This window comes from Hippoglossus stenolepis, chromosome 14, assembly GCF_022539355.2.
Source record: "Hippoglossus stenolepis isolate QCI-W04-F060 chromosome 14, HSTE1.2, whole genome shotgun sequence".
In the NCBI taxonomy this organism is placed as follows: domain Eukaryota; kingdom Metazoa; phylum Chordata; class Actinopteri; order Pleuronectiformes; family Pleuronectidae; genus Hippoglossus; species Hippoglossus stenolepis.
Genome location: NC_061496.1, coordinates 25,731,992 through 25,747,113, shown reverse-complemented (window position 1 = coordinate 25,747,113; position 15,122 = coordinate 25,731,992). Strand labels below are relative to the sequence as shown.

The window sequence follows — 15,122 nt, the reverse complement described above, 5'->3', positions numbered from 1 at the left end:
GTGTACACGACGAAGAGACAGATAACCACAACTGAATGTACAAACACACATTTTTTTGTATCTATTGTTGTTTGTGTTTTTCTCTATAAACACTGGCTCTTTATTACACACTCCTAGCTGCTTTTCCTTTTGCAAATAAGTTTGCACCTTAGCATGCCCACACATGGGATAAAGCTTTGGCTCTGATTTCACCTCATTTGCTGCTGACCGCCTCGGAAAGTGAACCGAGTCTCCATGGAGACACTCGATCACTTCATTACACCGCCGTTTGCTTTTCTTATTTGTCCCCAGTGGTTCTCACCATTTCCTCCATTATGTGGGGGTGGGGTTGTTTTATAATCTGCATGTGGTTTTTTTCATGCATGAAAATATACAAAGGATGGTAACTTGAAGTTGTTTTAATGTATAATTTACCCATGTAAAGATTATGAATAATTTGTGTTCTTTGCGAGTGTTTCCCTCTGCCCTCCCGGCTCTTCTCTGTGGCAGGGGGTGGGATCAATGATTGACAGCTCACTTCATGCTCTGTAACTACGGCAGCTGACAAGGTCACGTCAAATGAAGCGATTTGGTGAGAGCGAGTGTTAGGGGAAATATTCTGCTTCTCTCTGTCTCTCTGCCCCGATCACACTAAACGTGTTCGACCCCCACAGCAGCTTGCCAGCAGCCGCAGTTATTTATGAATGATGGGTAAATCTAATGTAGACGAGTGAAAAATAGCAGCTACAGCAGATCACCTGTCAATTCAAAAGAGAAGAGATAAAAGACAACTTTGTTCCTCAAACCTGATTTTTTTCCCCCCCTCCCTATATAAGAAGTAGGCTTACACAGATATGTGTGCTTTGGTGCTCGTGTGTGTGTGTCCTCGTTCGCAAGTGTTTGATATCAGAGAAAGGATTTGAAGGGCGGCTTTGTCCCAGCATACCAATGCTGTTGTTCCTCTGCGAAGCCACAGAGCTGTTTATGATTATAGGAACTGTGAAGGTCAAACAGAGCAGCTGTTGCATCAGGCTTTGTATTTGTTATGCAGAATTTGTTCTCAGGTTCAGCTTTGTAAATGACTGTTATTCAGAAAAAGAAGCCCTACTCTGATCTGGGATTGCATATAATGGACACTGTTAGAATGAAAGAACTACATAATTGATCAGGGTATTTTTCCCCCTCACTGTTCTACTTTTGCTTTCCCATTATTATTGAAACACAAAAACGTTGATACGGCACTGATGCACAAGACATTTAAAAGTCATACCACACTATTGAGTCCATGAGATACAACACATGTTGCCAAATGTTGGATAGATGCAATATATATTTGAGATTGTGTATTACATATCCTTACACAACCACGAAAAACAAAGAATTTAAATGTAGATCTCACATTTCTGTATTGTAGTGTTCCCAGGTTTCCGTGTGTTGAGGTGATATCTTTGACAGCTCTCTTGTCTCAACGCACTCAGGTCAAACCACAAAACGTTGTGGCAGTGTTTCTAAGCTAACGGTTGCTAACGAGACATTAAGATGACACGGTTCATTCATGACACAACTTTGTACTACAGATGTGACTATGAATCCGTGTTTTTTTCTAACCTTATGTAATTGTTTTCAAAATGATATTATAAGCATAGCAAATTTGACTTTGAATCTTCATCAATACACTACTACTTGAAACCTACATTTTTTCCACTATTAATTTATATAATGGCAAAAGATTCATTTAAAAAATAAAGCATTCATAATTCTTATAAAACAGTTCATTCTTAATTTTAAAATGATCCGATGGATATACACGTTTTCTAATTGCCACTTCTATGGTAATCTATGGTTCTCTAACTGAAAAGTTGTCAATGAAAATGCTTTTTGTTCACATTAGTGTTATCAGCCTTACAGCTACACCTGCAGCAGTGTTTGTATTTCAAAATAACTTTTTAACACTTGAATGCTTTGAGTTGTAGCAGAATTGCAGTTGCTCCAGCCCTGGTGCTCTGTGAGGATGGGACTGTCACCTTGGTTAAAATCAGGTCAGCAATGGTGTACACATGGCAGAACAACAGACAGTGTCAAATGGTGTCGCACTTTGAAATGGATCTGTGAGCTCAAGGAGCAGCATTCTATTTTCATCCCCAAACTACGAGGAGAGGTACAACCTTAAAAACGTGGCCCATCCAGCCGAGGCTACAGGCACGAGTCGCCCCTCATCACAGGATTTATTATAAAAGAGCTTCAGAATGATGTTTCGGTCACAGACATCAACCGTCGGCCACGTGTAACTAGAAATGACAAGGAGGCAGTGGAACAGCAGCCAAAAGGAGACTCACAAATGCCTTGTTTAGAGTTGGCCTAGGGACTGTGAGAAAATAGTGCTGATTGCTGCTCTGGTGTCAGAACATGGCAAGAAAAGCTGCTTTAAAAATCTAATTCAGTTCACTGCTCTGCTTACTCACTCAAGCAGCAGCAGAACGCTCCAAACAGTTCATCTACTTGTTTAATAGGTGTTGCTTGACATCGACCCTGAGAAGATTGAGTTAAATCAAATATTCCATTATGTCCATCTGAATTTATCTAATCAATTCTATGTCTCGTCAAAAGTTAAATCCATCCAATATTATGGTCAGTGACTGATTATTAAAGGTTCAGCTGCACTTTTACTCTGTGATAAATGCTAATTAGCAGCTGTTAGCATACTAACACTCTGAACTCTAAGTTATTTCACATCTAGCAAAAACAAAGCAACACCGTGCTCAGTATAGCCTTACGAAGCTGCTAGGATGATGGAATACTCTGTTAGACAGACATTTATACTATCATAATAATTGCTACACTCCTATAGAAAAAAAAAATAACACATTGATTAAAGATCCAGTGAGGTATCATTTACTTCAATCTCCCTTCCACTCTGTATTCTCCTCTACTTTCACTTGGCAGACATTTCTAGAAGTAAACAAAGATTTTACCCCCGTGTCGCCGTATGATTAAGCTCTAACGTACCTGCATTTAATCGGAGATGTCGCATTCATCACACATTTTAAGATTATATTATTGTCTCTGACACATTCAGCAATAAGATGATTATGGGATTTACACTCTATGACCACCTCTCTAAGGTGCAGTCGATCATGAAGAAATATGCAGTGAGCCTTTCAAGATGCAGCGCAGTGTTTCTTTGATTCTTGACTGAACATTGATTCATGTGAGAATTCTCCAGGGGAAAAGAAAAAATGATTCAAAACTAGCAGAATATGAATGAAGTAGAGGACCTGGGTAGACATAAAGGGTTGATACAATATTATGCATTCAACGTATGTCGGAAAAAAATAATATTTCACGTATAAAATTTAAATAAATTGTTATAACAATATAAAGCAAACAATATCACTAATCCCTTCACTATTACAGGAGCAGGATCCACTTGTGTAACTGTAATTACTGGGACTACTGATTCTGGGAGATGCACCTTCACCTGTAGTAATGAAACCTCGCAGATGAGGTGTGTGTCATTGGCCATTACGGGCTGAGTCACATTTTATGATAGAGCAGTGAATGGCACAGAAATGCCAGCTGTCAGTCATCATGTGGTGACTCATTGGCTGGAGCCTCTCTACCGGCCAGAACTTATGAGGAGTCATTTGCATTTGTAGCCCTTAACACAACCCAGAATGCTAATATTTTACAAGTTTACAAAACTCCAGATTGACTCATGTCTAATCTGTATTGGGCAATAGGTGCTAAACAAATACATTATTATTAGGAGTAGTATTTTCAGCTTTTTTTATGTTTTTAATTATTGTTATAAGAAAGTCGACCAGTCAAATGAGTTAGTTAAGGCAATTGTGTCATCTTTAATGAAATGTTCCTCTCAAATTCAAGTAGCCCATTGACAAATTACATGTGCCCACAAGAAAGAAAGGAAAGGAAAGAAAGTGCATGATGTGACAAGACTTTCACTCTCTGGTGGTGATAGGTATCACGCTACAAGCTCACTGCAGTGGCTGCAGCCGGAGGTCAGCAGCTAAATGAACTTTTGTTCCCTTTTCTTGAGAGGATCCTTCATCTGCATTGAGCCAGAAGTAATGGAAGTGTGGTGGAGCATTGAAGATTGATGCCAGGGAGCTCCCAGACCTCTTCCCTCTGCTTTTTACCCTCTCTCCTTCATGTATAAATACTTTGCCGCTTATTTTCTGCCTTTTCTGTTTTCGGCTGCTTTTCTTCATGTCTTTGCCACTGTCTCTGTCTTTTCTTCATCCCTCACTGACTCTATCCTCCCTCCTCTCCCGGACTCTTCCTCTAATTGTGTCCGTCTGTGTGTCTTTCCACTACCATTCTCCTTTCCATCTCAATTCGATCCCCAACCTGCTTACGAACACAAAAGTGGCCACTCTGTCTAAACAAGGACAGTTCACTCAGATGTCTGTGACCTATTCAGAGCTGGATTGTTCTGCAATTGTCCGATCAATAATCATCTGGATCCCCAATAGCCGTGTTATTATTGCTTGCTTTCATTTAAAAGAGGATGCCATGACAACTTGTGGCCAATTATTGCCTAATTATAGCTTTAATAATCAGCATTCACACTCCTGATGTTAAACAGCCTGAACAGCCATACTGTCATGCAGTACCAATATAATTGTTTGTGTTGATTTGTACTTTCACTATAGAACAGTTCAATTGTTGGTGCCTTAAATTTGTTAATGTGTCAAAAAAATGATCTAGCAGGTTTCCCTGAAATTTGGTAGAGCGGTGAAAACATGGGCAAAACAATTAATGAATAAAAACAGTGTTTGTCTTTTTTGCCACCACCTGGACATTTATTAAAATATCTTCCAGTCTGGCTGATCCTGTCTCTTAAAATATACTTCTAAACTGCAGCAGCACATATGCTTGGAAAAAGTTAAGTCATACTGACTGAACTACATTTTTTTCACATCAGGATGAGAAAAATAATTTTTCTTATTTTTGCTTACAACATTTATTCAAGGCCAGAAGCTGGGTGTGTACGTGGAATGCAAACACTGGGCTCTAGTGTCCTGTACTTCGCGGCTGGCTGTGTTGAATTGAACAGCATTCCATTCATAGAAAACAACATGGCATTTTTGAACAGCCTTCTGAGATGAGGGCCAATCAAGATGAGTGTGATACGTTTAAAGTAACACATACAGTGGAATGATACAAGGTGCAGCCAGACTGACCATTCTCCAGTGCTGTCACAGAGCTGTGGAGATGGAGGTCTGGCTATGTGAGACTAGTCAAGACATGCAATTGCTATTATTATTATTATTATTATTATTATTTGGAGATAATAAACAGATGACACTTAAAATAAAGATTATGTTTTTTGCAGATTCTCTCCTGAAATCCAGCACTGGATAAACATCTCCTTTGAAGAATTTCCTATGGAAATATTCACTATTTACATCTTAAGCTTTGAGCTTCGCCTGAACGTGCTTCTTTTTTCTCTTTGTTCTACCTCCGTGTGAAGAGCTGGCACTCCTACCACTGTAATTGCAGTTGTTTGTGTGTGTCACACTGAGTTTGTTTGCCTCGATAATTCGCAGTTCTTGTTCTTTTCTTTCTATCTCTCGCAAATACACTGTGTGGTATATTGCAACTGTGACAAGGCTCTGGATTAGGTACAATTCCAGTGAATCCGAGAGGTTTTTCTGCAGCACTGCTTTGCTACTGATGTCTACAGAAACCCATGAGATGTTGACGTGTCACATTTTTGCTTAACACTCAAAAATGCAAGGATGCACTTTTGGGTCAAGCACCAAAACTCTGACATCCTCTTGAAATCTCAATCATGAAACTAAATTGAGATTTCATGATTTTTCATGATTATGCTGCTTAGGAACATAGAAGCAGGTCCCGAGTGGACAGCACCAGGACGGTTGTGGTACAAATGATGCAGAGGTTGGTTGATATTTTTGCAGACACAATCAATGTTTAAAGGGTTTTCTGCAAAAGATTCCTCACCATGATAACAATGATGCGCTTACCTTCACCTTTGTCAGTTGGCGGTTCCCTGTCAGGCTGCCTTTCTCAATTACCATGTACAAAGGTCAAGGACAAGAAAGTGAGAGAGTTGGTATTTTCCAAACACAACTGTTTGTTTGTGTTCGGGGCCAGCTCTACAGGGAAAAGAGAGCCACCATGATTTCCTTGAGGGAAATGAGGAGGGAATAACAGACAGTGTTGTGTAAAATGTGCTACTATCATTATGTATAAATAGTTGTTATTTGGTAACTAAAGTCATATCAACTGACCACTAACTCTAAAGATTAATTTAGGGGTAGTTATTCTTCCCCACACCCATATTTGAATGCACAAGCTCACGGTGAAAGTGGGTAAAACAACATGTATGTGCCAATGAATACAATATTGGTGTATACAACATTATGAGTTCTACACTCTCTTTTGACAGTTATGTGTCTTTATATGTGCCACATCCCAAACTGACCTGCATCTTCAAGGGCAATCTTGAAAAATGCAGGTTTCTCATTTAAATAAATCATCTATCTACTGAACAGGATTCATTTCACTGCAGTTTTAAGGTTGTGGAGGGGGCTCAGTGAGCACCTCCAGGTGAACCAGGGAGAGGTGATTGGCAAAGCTAAAACTAGTTGGCCATTCAACTCTGCCTGGATTAAAAAGGCAGCAGCGGCGCTGCCAGAGAAAGGGAAGGACTGAGACACAAGGATAGAGAGAGACTTCAGGAGACACACAAGGGATGAAGACAGACACACGAGGAGAGCCTGGAAGAGGCTGAGCCGAGAAACCTGAAAAGGTTGTGGGGGAATATACATGTTGGTTTCATTTATGTTTGCTCACATGTGTTGGAAGAAATAAAGAATGCTGAAAAGGAATGGTTTGTCTCTGGCTGTTGTGGTGAGACCCAAACCAAATGTCCCCTGGTGAGGTATAATGTTGTTGATTAGGAGCTGGTTGTACTATGTAATACAAAACAGCAACCTACATTCACCATCTCCTACGTCATGCCACATCCCCTAGCAACAAATGTTATGTACTTCTATCTTTTTCCAAGAGCTAGTACTTAACTATATGCCTTCATCTAACTCCAGTTCCTTTATTGCATTAATGCGTGTAAATGCAGTGTGCGCAGCACCCTGCGGTGCTTTTAGTCTTCATATGTGCTAAGAGGCTCGGGTCAGTCACTTAGCTCAAGTAGCTTTTAACCACATTTATCACATTTTCTACTATATCCAGCACTAATGCAACATCCATTACCTAGAGTTCAATGAGAAGTCTTAATCTGACCCGGGTGGATTATATCCACACTGATATTACACTGCCTGGAATGAACTTCATGCCTAGATAAAATTTAGCTCACAATTAATACGTAACAATTCCACTCCATTAATGTTTTCAATTTGTTGTGTTACAAAAGGCTAGTGATGGTACGGTCTTTTTGCTGTTTATAGTCAATGTTTAGGATGCAGCCCCCCCGATAATTAGTTGTTGTCCATAAAAAAAGTTGCATGTTGCACAACATCAATTGACAGCACACTACATTGACTTTTATTCTTTATTAAAACCACATAATTTCTCTTTTCAAAACTGCAACTGTCGGTCTAAAAACTGTGTAACTGTTTGGGTTTAGGCTAAAACCAATCCTTAGAGATTTACTGTTGTTTTGGTTTGTTGTAGTCACACCCAGCTTTGCCAGATGGGAAATGTTGAAGTATCGTATTTTGAGAAAAATCATTGTACGCAACCAGAGTAAGGATGGGATGCTCAATACCAACACTTGGAAGCTATGTCAAGATTCCAAAGCGTTTCAGTGTAGAGAAACGATCCTTTTCAAGGCACAAGGCTCTTAATTTGAAACATAAGACAGGAAGAACTTGTGTTAAGCAGTCAACACGAGTCACAGCATCATGACGTGACGGTCATGTTCATCATCACAAGCATCATTTGCTGGAAAGACGTCACGTGAGAAGAGATGCCTAAATACAGATGTGATCCATATTTTACTATCCAAATAACAACTGATACCAGTGACACCAATAATATGTGTCACAAAATGATCTAATTATCGTACATCATGCAACACTGGTCACACCCTACATTTGCTGTTTTGAATTTTCATTGATTCAAATATGATAAATGGCTGTCCTTTAGGAAAATTATGAGGAAATGAAAGGATGCTATTTCAATTGCAATGAAACCAGTTATTCACTAACAGAGAACAGAGGACATGTGACAGTGTTTGAGATTTAGACTTTGACTTTCAACGTGTGTGGGGTCTAATGTTTGTTTCTCCATGAACCCAGGGTGTAATCTGTGTAAATGAAAATCTGATGTATGTGTTCCCAGGTGACATCATGGCATACAGGAAAGTGTGTGACGCCCAGGGTGGCCCACTGGTCGGTGAGGGTCTGCACTGCTCTGGAGGTCTGGATCTTGACTGGGACCTGGACAAGGAGGAGCTGCAGGAGCCAGGACCAAGCATGGACCGAATGCAGATGCAACATATAGACTGCCAGAGATCAGGTAGGATTTGGTTGAACTGGTATATTCTCCCAATGTCCTATAAACTCAATGCCAGTTAAGATATCTGCCAATGTGGTAAAATAAAGCAAGTGATTTAAGAACATCTACGGGTCATCGTTAAGCAGACTTGCAAAGCAGAGTTTTATAAAATGGTCACAAAATAGAGATTTTAAGGTTCCATAAACAAATGGCAACAAGGTCTTTGACACTGGAAAGATGCCTTTTAGTTGTGCGACTGTCCAACTTCTTTTTTCACTGTAGTTTAGACACCAGCTAGACTGTGGGGATGATTCACATTTATAGTATGCCCTGTTACTGACCAGCCTGAAGACCAGACCAGGGTTTGCTCAGACAGATTTCCATCCATCCTAAGACCGGTTTGGTCAGTCACAACCGTTAATCTTTCTCTCACTGAACCCTCGTCATCAACAACCAAGATGGCTGCTGATGTGATGAGGTCTGTTTAATTCGCTATGGCAAAAACTGCAGCACTCGGATGTAGACTGTGCTCGCCTGTGCCTGTTTACACTTTTCTGTCACCCATCACATCATCACATGTTACGTTGCGCTGATTGATTGTAGGTCTATTCAATTACATCCGGAGGCGTTTGGGCTTGTGACCGTTGATAATGCCTGTTTGAAATTGTAAATTAATTGAGAGGTTCCAGACTCATTTGCAGACTCATATGCACATTTTAATTGGTCTGGCAATGCTAAGCTAAATACTGCCTTAAAGGGATAGTTCACCCAGAAATGAAAATTCACTTATCATCTACTCACCACTAAGCCTACGGAGGGGTGGGCTAAGTGTTTGAGTCCACAAAACACTTTTGGAGTCAAGGGGTAAAAAGTGTTGCGGCCAAATCCAATACAATTGAAGAAATTTGTGAACTATCTTCAGACGTAAAGAAAACTAAAGAAAACTAAACATAACATGCCTCCATACTGCTCATGTGGTTTCATCCAAGTGCCCGGAAGGCCCCGCCACATTTGACTCAAAGCTGCGTTATTTACACCAAGTTTTAAGCCTAAATGTCTGCTGATATCTTCAGTCGAGGTGCCTTCAGGGATCGTCAGAAATGCTAATGTCTGCTGGCTTAGCCACTTCTGGTGGACTTTTAGGTCTAAACCATGATGGAAATGACCTTTTTTCGAGTCGAATATGAATGTTGGGGTTTCCAGACACTTGGATGACACCACACGAGCAGTATGGAGGCATGTTATGTTTTTTCTGTTGTTTTATTACGTCTGAAGATAGGTCACTAATGTGTTCAAATGAATTGGATTGGGCTGCTACACTGTTTATCCCTGAGACTCCAGAAGTGTTTTGTTGACTTAAACACTTCACCAACCCCTCCATCGGCATAGTGGTGAGTAGATAATTAGATCATTTTAATTTCTTGGTGAACTACCCCTTTAAGTCCAGCATCAGCGAGTTAAGAGATATTTGTACAGTGCTGCTTCAAGTGGCAGCAACAAAATCTGACATTCAGAAACAATTTACACTGATGTAATGTGGTCACAGAATTGTGTTTATAGAATGTTTCGCAACGGCTTCAAATTTGACTTAGCCAATCATAATCAAGGACTACAACCATAATTAAATGTAATTTGAGGGCCCATTGTATTCAAATTAATTACATGCCTCCATTGATAGTGTATGCATAGTGACCAACAGATTACAAATTTTACTTGCTCAATTTCCCTGGCATCCAAACACAAATTATCCAGACTTTGTCATTGCTATAATTGATACAAAAATCCTTTGGTGAAAAAGCAATTGCGATACCAACCATTTAACGAGATGCACATTGAAATATAACTTACTTGAAGCAATATGACGTGTTTATAATTAATTAAAACTCTTTAAATGTAAATAAATATTGTCTAACTGATGTCCTGACACTTAGCATGATGGAAATGTGAATCATTTATGAAACATTAATGAGACTCTAACTGCTCCTAACAGCAAAAATATTACTCAAACCATCAGGTTGACAATATGAAATTCTGATTTATATGGTGCAGTTTGTATTATTGCACTTACTGGTGTGACGTACCGTAGTGTGATAAGGATTGGTTTAAGAACATGTTAAGAATCTGTTACAGCAAGTAACAGATGGAGCATGTTGTGCATGATCCTTCCAGATCTATTCATAATTTACCATGTTTATGATGCACATTTGATACAGAGATACTTTGTGTCAGTTAGGCTGAAGTCGGTCAATTTTGTTTTTTGAATCGTAGAATCGTGCCAAAACTAATTTCTGTCTCATGCGTTTGATGATCCTAAAATATGTTTTGTAGAGAAATTATTCCCAACCTCTCACACATGATTTGAGACGTGTCACTGCGAAAAAAATGCTGCATTCAATGTGAGAAGTTTGCTACTGACAGCAGCTGCAAAAGAGAGAAACTTCATAAGTATCCTAAAGCTAGACTTGAGTTCCTCAGCTTTGAATTGTGCCTGGAGCTCTGTATCAGTGGCAGAGTTCTATCCTCACAAATGCCTTCTGAAGCAAGTGGGCTGATCGTTTCAAAACTCGGCATTAAGTATTTACTCCATTTCCCATTTACAGTTACCCCACAGCAGTAGGAGTTTGGTAAGTTTGAACCAACTCCAACTGTTTCTCTGAAAGAAAAGACCATAGAGGCTGTGCTTTGATTAATATTTTGGTTTCACTTGATCTCACGAGTCGATCATTATTATGAAACTCGTATTGTGAATTTAAGAATTCTGAAATCACTATTATCTCAGCATAACCAAGGGAGTTTTCATAGAGTCATCACATTGACATGCTCAGTGTGACAATGCTAACATACTGATGTTTATCAAGTGTAGTTTTCCATGATTATCATCTTCGTTCTGCATGTTAGCATGATAACACTTACCAGTAGTGCTAAAGACAAAGGTAATGGAATTCATTTTAAAGCCATCTTCACATAAAGCAACAAACCAGATTATTGTGCTAGATTAAAATTAGAGGATTACCAGGCTTCGTGCTCTGGAGAAAATGAATTTTGGAATTAAATAAAATCAGTAGTTAAGATATTTTAGTCCGGGCCCAAGTAACAAAATAACCCCATCATATTAACAACAGATTTTACAGGTTGTTAATGGTTGTCACTTTCAGCGTGTTCAGACCCTGGCCCTGATCCTGACCCCGAGCTGATGGAACCCATCCAGCCTTCAGTTTCGGTTTCACCACATGGTCGGTTTGAACGACTCCAAGAAGATCCTAACTACATCTCCCACTTTACCAGGGCTCCTGCTCATAAAGGTCAAAGACGACTCCACTGCTTCCTGCTCAGGTAATTCAGGGACGGCCGATGTAGTTTTTTGCATGACCAATTATTTACGACAAATAATCAAATATTACAAAAATCAGATGACCCTTGATAGGAACAAAAGGTTTCCCAACCCTGGTCTAGCCAGTATATTTAGGCTCCTCATTAAAACCAATCACACCATCGATTGTTCAGGCTGATGGGTGTATTTCTGTTACCCCATGCATTGTCATTAAAGGAGTGCACACTCCTTTACGCATAGTGGCAGTACCTCTCGCACCTTCCCCACAAATCGATCAATTTGACACAGCACTTGTAAGGATGGATAGGTTGTTTGTTACCCACCTAAGCACCACTGAGTTCAAGGCCTGAATGATGCCCTCAGGTGTTGAGTGACTTGCCCCAACACTGACTCAGCTGCTATGAAAAGGCAATAGCACCCTGTCAAATGTCAAATGTCAAATTTGCAAATCAAGCACAAGCACCATCTTACCTTTAAAGTACCTGAAACAGCGAGTAATAATAGACTATAACTGACCCCTCCCACATTCTCTTCCAGGTACTTCCTGGCTGCAGTGGGGCTTTTTGTCCTGGGTCTCCTCATTGGCTGGTTCACTCACACACAAAGCGTCAAACGTCCTGTGCCCCCATCCGACAGCTCAGACCTGCTGGAGGAGCTGCTTAAAGGAATCACAGCCGAAAAGATAGATGCTCTTCAGAAGTAAGTTCTCAATTTATGCTAAATAGATTGAAAAATAATAGTTTTCACCGAAATTACACTTTTAATCAGACAGATTGAAGACAAATGCAGGTACTCACACTAAACCCTTTTTGAATCATGGTGGCAAAGAGTTTTTCAATTGAAACACAAGGATGGATTTACATTTTTTACTTCAAATAACCTCTTTGTGCAAATTGCCATTACCTTAATTTCTAGACAATTTCCATAGAACGAACAACCACTGCTATTTTACATTTTTTAAATCATGCCCTAATGCTCATATGGATAATTTTAGAAAGAATTGACTTTGTATTTGCTCTTCTTTATGGTACAGTTTTGCCGTTCACCCATACACACGTTAATATAGTGCATCTATATGCATCACTTTTTCTCTATATCTCACACACTGGCGGCAAAGCCATTAGGGGATATTTGGGGTTAAATTCAGACTGGTAGGCAGGTGGAATGGGGAAGAGTGGGATTGAACCTCTGACCCTCTGGTAAGTGGACAACCTAGCAACAGCCAGGAGGTGTTTACTTGTCGCATGTTTGTGGCGAACGTGATACGGAGAAAATGGGCCAGGTGAAGACTACTGACACAGGCATGAAAAGACAAAATATAGAAATACAAAATGTCAGGAGACTTCAGGAAGATGTTGTTGGAAAAGTGAAATAATGCTGATGTAATGGTGATGAGTTCAGCTGTTGTTCAAAGGAGAGAGACGTATGAAAGCAAACAGATTATAGGTTGATGGCCCGAGATTCAAGATAACCATTATCAAGTCTGACCTGTTTTCTTGTAGCCAGGTGCTGATCTATTTTTATCGGAGGATAAAGATAGAGGGGAAGACTCTGATATAAAAAAGGGAAAGAATGGAAACAAGAGATAAAGGCTACATACCAGGTGGCACATCTTTTTTTTTACACTGATACAAACCTCTATCAACCTGAACGCTGCCTTCTCCAAGCCAAAGGATCATGGGATGCCGGGCTGTATGTGTCTTTGTGAGATAACTGGCTTTGCCACTGAACTGAGACAATCATGTCACCATGGTTTCCCTCTGAGTTTTTCGCCGCTCTTCATTATTTATTTTCTCGCATTTACATTTCAGGGTGCCAGAAACACCATCCACCACCACCTCACACACCCATCTATAATCACACAAGACCCACACACACTGCATCTCTGCCATCTGTGAGGATAATAGAGTGTTTGTGTCAGATGATGGATGACACAGAGAGAGAGATACTAATGAAATTAAATGGTTATTTTCACCAGCTACTAATCCTCAGTTAATTAATATATCATATATCCGTGCCCTCTGTCAGCACTGTGTCAGACCTGTGTAAACTGTAGCAACATAGCCCCACATTATGTTGTACCCTTGTACTATGCTGGCCTGTAGTTGACCTACACTGCACAATAAGCCACATTTTTCACAATACTGAGGATTAAATTAGCTCATTAGAGGTTAGTATCCACAGAAGGGTCCAGTCCAACGTTACGATTGGCCAGGTCATGGTTGTGGTCGCGTGTACTTTGCACACATATTGTTTGTTTTGTGCGATAAAGTGGTATAAAACACTAAATGTTCAGTCAAGAAATGGACATGTGAGCTTTTTACTAATTTAAAATCATATGCACATAATATGCAGTAGTGATGTACATGCAGTAGCAAAATGTATTAACAATCTAAAGGCAGTACGTGGAGAGCAATGTGGGGGATATGTAAACTAAGGCCTTGATTTCTGGCACTTTCAAACCTGTGGTGTGGTTCACTTTTTCTGTGACAAAGAAAGAAATGACAAAATGTTATCACAAACCAACTGAGAGGTCTAAACATATACTCACATACAGAAAAGTCTCCTATTAAGAGTATTCTAATAATATCTGGAAGCATCATGGGCCCTCATCGATACACAGATGCCACGTGTGGAAGCCAATTAGATGAACAGTTCTCAGTACAGACATACACACTGGAATTAGGAGATAGATGTCCTCTCATGGTCCACTCGCTGTTCGTCTCTGTAAGACAAACAAAATGGCTTCAGTTTGATGTCAAGCATTCGTCAGCAAAATTTAACACTGGACTTTTCCCTACTACTATAAAGGAGAGGTTGACAAAACTCAGGAGGAAGCGTTGAGTTTCATTCGCTTTACATCACCTGCCGAGTATTTGCATTCACTGAGAAACAGGAAATCTGACAGGCAAGTCTCAAATACAAAATTATGAAAGATTTGGTTCTTTTTTCCAAACAAAGTATAATCAAACAAAGTATAATCTTGTACCTGACAGAAAGTCTTCACTGTGGCTGTATCCTCATCTGTTTTGAATGGTAGATGAATGTGTAAGTTCGTTTGGTTTGACTCCAGAATTTACGTTTGAGCCACATTTACTTTTTAAGTTCATCACCAGACAGTACACTTAATCAGTTTCATTTCATTCCAGGTTGAAAGATCAATAATATAATTCAAGTAGGAGATTTTGAAGACATAATCATTCACAGGAACAACGCTGCAAATGGTTTGACTCATTGCACCAACAACGCTCCACACCCACTCACTTTCCCCTCGTTGCTCACTGTATCAGGCACAGGAAATTGACAA

General features: G+C 39.8%; 1 protein-coding gene across 1 annotated transcript in view; it reads left to right on the top strand.

The window, feature by feature from the left end:
• Positions 1–12,518, top strand: part of LOC124854716 (inactive N-acetylated-alpha-linked acidic dipeptidase-like protein 2) — a 139,715-nt gene extending 127,197 nt beyond the window's left edge. The window contains exons 3-5 of the mRNA XM_047343002.1: positions 8,329–8,505; positions 11,640–11,817; positions 12,353–12,518. Of these exons, the coding sequence (XP_047198958.1) occupies positions 8,337–8,505; positions 11,640–11,817; positions 12,353–12,518 (513 nt within the window). The 5' untranslated portion in view covers positions 8,329–8,336. The remainder of the gene's footprint in view (positions 1–8,328; positions 8,506–11,639; positions 11,818–12,352) is intronic.
• The last annotated feature ends 2,604 nt before the right edge of the window (positions 12,519–15,122 follow it).